General features: G+C 36.2%; 1 protein-coding gene across 1 annotated transcript in view; it reads left to right on the top strand.

Moving 5' to 3' along the window:
• The window catches only part of lama2 (laminin, alpha 2), a gene marked incomplete at its 5' end in the record, with an annotated part of 234,410 nt that overhangs the window by 196,755 nt on the left and 29,407 nt on the right, over nt 1–8,248 (top strand). The window contains 7 exon segments of the mRNA XM_014015734.1: nt 1,703–1,819; nt 2,056–2,238; nt 2,431–2,436; nt 3,043–3,197; nt 3,413–3,556; nt 6,418–6,551; nt 7,647–7,806. Coding sequence (XP_013871188.1) covers nt 1,703–1,819; nt 2,056–2,238; nt 2,431–2,436; nt 3,043–3,197; nt 3,413–3,556; nt 6,418–6,551; nt 7,647–7,806 — 899 coding nt within the window.

Raw genomic sequence — 8,248 nt, 5'->3', positions numbered from 1 at the left:
ATATAAAGTCGTAATTTTACGAGAATAAAGTTGTAATATTACAAGATTAAAGTTATAATTTTACAAGAACAAAGTCATATTATTACAAGATTAAAGTCGTAATATTACAAGATTAAAGTCGTAACATTACGAGATTAAAGTCGTAACATTATGAGCGAAGTCATAATCATGACGTGTCTATTTCCCGTTCCTCATTTCCTGCTTATTTTCCTCACACCTGCTGTCAGCCATGTGTCTGTGTTTATAAAGTAGTCTGTGATGTCTCGTCACTGTTAGATTAATATGCTTTCATCCAAATTAGCTACGTGACGACTCAATCTGTCAATGCATCCATTAATTACAATACAGCTTCAGTTTATAGTCGTTTGCACAATCTCCAAGTCCTGATACAGATAATTTGAGGTTAATGTGCTAAAAGATGAACTATTTATTTATAGCAATACTAAAGAACAACTTGACAAGTTGCTCAACATTCCTCATTTTAATGCAGTGATAACTGCATGATTTTTCATTTGAAGACTACAATATTACGACTTTAAACTTGTAATATTATGTCTTTAGTTTATATGACTTTAATGTTGTAATACTATGACTTTATTCTCGTAATAAAAAAGATCTCGTTGTGTGGCCCTAATACTCCGTCGAATAATTCTGACCTCTTATTGCTCATTTTTTACTGGAGATTTGTTATTTATAATCAACCACTTTAACATAAAGCAAACCTTACAACAGTATAAAACACATGCTGTAGTTTTAGTTCTATTATATTTGAAAGTGAATTGGTTCTTTTATAAAAAAAAAACACTGCTGCCACTGACATTACTGAATGAAGGCTCTAGGCAAAAAAAATCCCACGTTTTTAAAAGATTTTTGGCTGCATTTGTTCCAAAAATTAAACAAATAACTTTAAAAGTTTTACTTTTCCTTCAATATTTTTATTATTTACTAAGTTAATCACGTTTGGTTTTACATTTATTTTAAATCTTTTATACGTCATATAAATTAATCTGAAGAGATGAAACTAAATGTGAAGTGTCACTGAAAAGTATTTGTTTAATAAAATCCAGTAAATCTGACCAAGTAAGAGAGTTTGTTTTGTCTATATCGGCCTAAAATATATATTTTTATTTGATGTTAAATAATTTAATGCCACAGGGGCACTGGCCCCTGAGGTTTTGCCTCCTGAAGTGCCCCTGTCCTGTCTGTGCGCAGTTCCGTGTTCAAACATCAGAGGCGCTGACGAGGGTTAGTCCAGCCTGTCTCAAGCTTACAGAAGTCGTCTTTTCTTCTTCTGAAGATTTGAACAATCCTGCAGAAAAAGTCTTTCAGCTGACGAACGATGGCTGAATTCTCTCACATACTGTTTGAGAGTATTTTAACCATGCACAGTAAAAATACTTGTAAATTTGGTGAGGAGAGTTTACTGTGCAAGCTTTTTTCAAATGACATTACAAGTGTTTGAACATGTGACTGGTTAAACATCTTACCCAAACTAGGGATCTATGTGAAAGGTTGTTGAACAAATACTGATTTCAAGCCTGTTTGTTCTTTTGTCATTGACTCGTTACTGTTCAGGAGGTGATTTTTATTGATTTGGAGCGTTGCATTAAACCACCATAATCATTTAACTTTGTGTGTGTGTTTGTGTGTGTGTGTGTGTATGTGTGTGTGTGTGTGTGTGTGTGTGTGTGTGTGTGTGTAGATCATGCAGACAGTGTGGCCGGCTTGAAGAGCAGAGTTAAAGCAGCGAGAGACAAAAACAAAGACCTTCTCAAAGCTGTTAATGGAAGCATGACGACACTCAACGCCATTCCCAACGGTATGGTCTCAAAAATACATATTTTTGTGTGTGTTTGTCAGTGTGCTGGTACACAAACACAAGTGAGAAAATGAACGGATCAATACCAGTCTGCAGACAGAGGTCAGCTGTTCTGCTGCCTGATCAAGACGATTCAGATCTAAAATTGATGTCAACACTTTAAACTTGGAGTAAAAAAGCAAAAAAAAAAAGTCCTGCAACATGTTGAACATTTCTGTTAAATCTTTGTTTACCAGATACGTCTGCTAAACTAGCAGCTACGAAGGCCGTAGCAGCTGAGGCCAACGCCACCGCCATCGATGTCCTCAAGCGTCTCGGAGACTTGAACCTGCAGATCGGAGGTCTGCAGCAGAACTACAGCAAGCTGGAGGATACGGTCCAATCAGCCAATCAGATGATCCAGGACCCAGAGAAGAACAGTAATGAGCTTTATTTTCACAGCGTTGCATCGACTCGTGCATCACGAGTCTTATAAGCTGACGTTTTGACAGAGTAGATTTGTTTTTTCTGTCGTCACTAATTATAAAGTCAGAAATGAGCTTTCACAGTATTAATTAGTGAACTCAACTGATTTTATTTCTCTCTCTTTCTCTTTTTTTCAATCCCCACAGCAATCAGTATGTATACTTCACTTCCCTTAATGAAACATTCCTTGTTGGAAGTGGTGCATCAGTACCATGTTGTTGCAGCATTTTGTCGTTGGCGTTATAAATGAGTTGTTTTTCTTGTGAGCAAATGTTCAGTCCCTGGTTTAACACCATATTATTAACCTCACTGTGGTAATATGGCTTCTTTAAAACAATGCAGCAGTGGTATTGGTGCACCATGCACTAATTTGAAAGCTATCTCTAATAGCTTCACAGTAAGCAACAGCTGCTTTTAATAATGACTTCATTGAAAAGGAGCATGAAAGCTCAGCTCGCTGCAAAGCGTAGATCTTCTTCCTGATTTTTAAACTTCATTTATTTTTCCCTGTCTTTGCAATCCAATCTCAGTCCTGTCCAATTATACACTCCCATGAAATTGAAGCTGTTTTCTATGAATGCTAAGCTACACTAATTTGTTTGGCTCTCGTCGGCTTTTTCTTCTTTCTTGCGCCGGCGATGTATTTCTGTTTCCTCTCCGCAAGCTTTCCACTTCTTCTCAGCTGCAGTATTTCACTGAAATAACCTTTACCGTTCACGTCGTCTTCATTGTCCGTGATGTCTCTGTCCGTCCTGTAGTTCATGCAGCAGGGGCTAAAGTGAAGGCGTTGGAGGATGAAGCTGACAGACTTCTGGAGAAGCTGCAGCCAATCAAAAAGCTGCAGGACAATTTGAGACGCAACATTTCACAGATCAAAGAGCTGATCAACCAGGCCCGGAAACAAGCTAATTCAGTAAGACACTTATGTGACAAAGACTCCTAAAGTCTTAAAGTTTAACCCTTTTTTTACAACTTATTTTTATCTTATTAAGTGTTTGAAATAGTTTTATTTATCTTTTGTCTTTGGGACAAATCTCTGTGCTTCCATATTTTAGTATCACTGTAAAATATAAGGGAAGCAAGTTAATTACCTGTTTTTCACTAATATTCTTTATTCTGTGTTTCCAGATCAAAGTATCCGTGTCGTCAGGTGGTGAATGTCTCCGTAGTTATCGTCCTGATATCAGAAAAGGCAGATATAACACCATCATCCTCCATGTTAAAACCACCACACCTGATAACCTCCTCTTTTACCTGGGCTCGGTTAAATATGTAAGTTTATTTTTTTATTTAAAGATAGAGCGTGATGCAGAAATCATCACGTAACTCAACCATGTTGGATATCACCCTACAGATAATAAAACAGCCAATAAAACATTTAAGCAAAATCATCATCAACAACTTTGTTTATAAAGTGCTTTAACTCCAGCCACAGCTGAAACGTATGGAGATCCGTTACATTCAAAATGAAATAAATAAATAAATAAATTTGTATAGCACCTTTCAAAACTCAGTTACAAAGTGCTTTACATCCCAATAGAAACAAAACACATAAAAAACATAGCACAAAATAAAAATAAAACATGCAACGGTCAACAATTAAAAGCCAACTCAAACTAAAATGTTTTTAAAAGAGATTTAAAAGAGGGCAATGAAGAAGCTTTGTTATTAATAAAGTATTAATAAATATTCCATCAAATAAATAAATGTCCCTGTGAAATAAAACAAAATAAAAAATATATAATACATTTTTAGCATGTATTTAACATATTTATTTATTTATATATTTATTACACGTTGTAGTTTTATTTTGTGACACATTTATTTTGTAAAGCTACTTTACATATTTCAGGAACTTTTATTTTGAACTACCCTTTTATTTCATGCCGTTTTACTATTTCATACAGTTTTATTTCATGGTCCAATATGCAAATGAGGGGGCGGAGTTTTCTCTGTGGTTTTGGGATTCAGGAAATGATTTGTTTCACCAGCAGAGGGGGGATACTCTCCTGCCTGGCCTTTCTTCATAATTAAACATTCATTTTTATGAATAAAACTGACATATTGTACATAAATTAGTTGAATGACTGTCACTCTGTGATTAGAAAGACTTTGCAGAGATACTTATTTTGGCTTTTGGCCGAATAGCCCTGATTTTATGATTGGGATTCAAAATGGCGATCTTTTTCCGGGTTGGTCAGATCTTTGTTGGCCAAGCCGAATTGTTAAATATCTTTCCAAATGTAAGTTGTTCAAGTTTCGTGCAGCCAGCACCTTCCTGTTTCAAGTTATGACTAAAATTGTCTGTTTTCAAGTAGAGTTCTGTGCAGTGACTGAATGTCTGTTTATGTGCAGTCACTGCAGAGAACTCTACCAGAAAACAGACTGTTTTAATCATGAACATCAGTAATAAATAAATCAGATAAAAATAGCATAAAAAGCACAGACAGATCAGATCAATACCAATAGCAAATGTTTAATTACCTTTTTTTAATAATCAGTTACTCTAACCTTAAAGTTTTATCATAGTAGAACAGACGTCCATTTCAGCAGAGAAACAACGTGCGTACCCAAAGAGTCACCATGTTCTGTTCATGTCTGAAACCTGACAATAAACAAGTCGTCTCACTCAGCGACACGAACTGAGGGATTGCTACATCTTGACACAAACCCACCTCTTAAAACACAACAGGTACAACTGATAATCTCACAGTGTACGGTGTGTGTAGCGTGTGTGTGTGTGTGTGTGTGTGTTAAAGAGGAGCAGCAATTAACATGAAGCTTGTTCTGCTCTTAGCATCAACCTGATTTCCCCTGAGAAGTCATGAACATGTGTGTGTTGCTCACTGTTATGTATTAGTATAGTGTGTGTGTGTGTGTGTCTGTGTGTGGATACCTTTAAGATTTCACTAACGGTGAAATGCTAATTGAATAAGGACACTTTCCTGTGATCTGTGTTAATTACTAAGCACCTTTAACTCATTACACAGAGTTCCTGCTTAAAACAAAAAGCTTTATCAGGCAGTTTTCTATAAAATGTTATTAAAAGAAACATTTGCATCATTTGAAAAACAAACCCAGCTGTTGACTAGAGAAGTATTAGAATTTAAAACCACAATCTGTCCTCTTAACTCTGTGATTGATTTGATTTGATTTGATTTATTTATTTAACAGGAAAAGATTACAAAAAATCAAGCCTGACTCAGCATAATTGCTGTTTTACAGCAGGTTCCTGTTCTGCAGCACATAAAACACTCAGAATTACAGCATCACAATCACATCATTATACACCATAGACACAAAGACAAACAAGCATACCAAATTTCAAAAAGGCAGCATTTGCAAAATGGGACGTCTAAATATGAGCACAACAAAAAGTGTCCAGCAGATGGCAGACAAGATTCTTCTTAAAGGGCTGTAGTTTTGAAATGGACTTTATGTTTTGAGGAATGTCATTCCATGCTTTAGTATAAACATAGAAGAAAGAGGCCGTAACAGTTTTTAAAAGTTGGTAATATCAGTTGTCCTTTTGTAACAGATCTAGTTGAATGACCACTTCCAGAATTTGATTTGGCCTCAGAGAGGGATTATTTATTATTTCACACTCAGATCATGTTTAAAGCTCAGTGAATTTTGTACTTTCACAAGTTTATGTTAATAACTGTTGGCAACACGATGGATCAGTGGTTAGCACCGATGCCTCACAGCTAGAAGGTCCTGGGTTTGATCCCCAGTTTGGACCTGGGATCTTTTTGTGTGGAGTTTGCATGTTCTCCTCTCCGGGTTCTCTGGTTTCCCACACAACCCCTAAAACTTGTACACTAGGTTGCTTTCAGGCCCATGGGACTTGCCTGGTTAAATAACGGTAAAATAAAATTTAAAAAATGAAGCTTACAGTAGGCCTACTCATTCTATACTGATCTGCTGGTGGAGTAAATCAAGGAAAAACTTTTAAGCCTTCGAGTTTCTCCTTTGCTGCAAAATCTAAGCGTGTAAGCAGTCAACATTTTGTGCAACGTTCACGAGTTTCAAAATCAATATTTGTCACGTTGTCAAAACCTTACAGGTAAATGAAGTGTGTTTCCTGTCAGTCTTTACTTGGATCCGTTTATATGCTGTCCTCTGTGCCTCAGGTTGATTTCCTGGCCTTGGAGATGAGGAAAGGAAAAGTGAGTTTCCTTTGGGATGTGGGATCAGGTGTGGGGAGAGTTGAATATCCCCATCTCTCCATCCATGATGGGAACTGGCACCGGATAGAAGCGTCTCGGTAAGAAGGGTCACACAAAGGGGCACGAGTGGTCTTTCTCCACCACATGCATTCCCACTCAAGCCCTGAACCATGTTGGATAAATTACAAAGGATAATGGTAAAACTTTATAATAACTACACCTTATTAAGCCTTACTTAATCATTAATAAATGGTTAAATTTGAAAACATCAAGCATGAATAAACAATGAGTTTATTGGTTTTTATGGGTAAAGTATTAATAAATGTGTGAATTTTTAGCTTAGTAAGTATGAATAACCCCTAAGTAATGATGTTTTCAAGGTTAACTAAACATTTATTAATGATTAAATAAGGATTAATAAGGTGTAGTTATTATTAAGTGAAAATCCAAGTCACAATATTGAGACAATTACCACAAACAAAAACTCACCAACTCCTGTACTTTATTAATAAAGTTAGACAAAAATGTCATCATTAAAATATTATTTTTATTTCAGACTAATACCTCATAAAATAACTGGTATTTTGTTGTTTCCTTCATTCGAACATTAACAAATCACAAATAAGAGTTACAACAAGGTTAAACCATGAGCAACATTACTTTATCTGGTAAATGTTGCTGATGCTGGTAGAAAACACTTCTTTTTCCATCAGGGAAATCTAGAGTTTGCAGCCTTGTCAGCCTTTGACACATTATTACTTAGATCCACTGTAATCATTCTGCCCTTCCTCTCTGCCAGCTGAACTATTGTTGTTTACACACAATTCAACACAAGTCCCATTCACGTGAAAGTGGTGCCTCACCTGTTCCATGCATTTTCCATCACAGAGACTTCCCAAAGGTGTTTACTGATGAAATCACACAGCATATCAGTCCTAAAAAATGGTCCCCTACACGTTGTGAATATGTGCTTCCTGCCTTGAAAACAAACTTCAAGGCAGGTGGTTCGTTTCGCTGCACAGCTTGGAGGCTCAACAGACACAAACTGGCTCCACGCTGTGTTCCCATCAATCATTCTTTGTACCGAGAGTTGATAAAAAAAAAAGAATCTATTCTCTTCAGCCTTTAGAACTGTCCTCCAGAAAGTGCAGAATAACATACATCAAACATTTCCTTCTTTCTGTCGACTCCAGTAACGGTCTGAATGGGACCATATCAGTGTACCCTCTGGAAGGCTCTAAAGCTGGCATGATGCCAACCTCACCAAGCGCCAACTCACCCGCAGCGTTCACCATCCTGGACGTTGACCAGAACGCCTACCTGTTTGTAGGAGGAATATTCGGCACTGTCAAGGTATTTGTTAAAAACTGCATCACCCTGGTTGTTGTTGTCGTTTTTCTTTTTTTTTTTTGCCACTTCAGTAGAAAGCAGAACTGAATATCTGAATATTAGTATCTTAGCTTCTTCATCATCAGTGGCATTTTTTTAAAGAAGAAAAAGTAAGAGAAAAGTGAAATGCAATAGAAAAGAGTGGAAGAGAGATTAGAGGATATGTGTAATATATATAATGAAACCACAAGACAACACACCCAACATCTTGGCTGTACACCTACAGAAACAGAGATAACAAAAACACAGCAACAAAAATGCATATCTATATAATTTGATGATTATAGCCTTGCTGAAAGGTATACGTATATGTATATGTGTATATGTATATGTACAGTATATATGTATAAATGTATGTATATGTATATATATGTATATGTATATATATGTATATGTATGTATGTAT

The sequence above is a fragment of the Austrofundulus limnaeus genome, unplaced genomic scaffold (assembly GCF_001266775.1).
Source record: "Austrofundulus limnaeus strain Quisiro unplaced genomic scaffold, Austrofundulus_limnaeus-1.0 Scaffold133, whole genome shotgun sequence".
NCBI lineage: Eukaryota > Metazoa > Chordata > Actinopteri > Cyprinodontiformes > Rivulidae > Austrofundulus > Austrofundulus limnaeus.
Note: the sequence above shows the minus strand (reverse complement) of the source record. Positions and strands in the feature narration are given on the sequence as shown.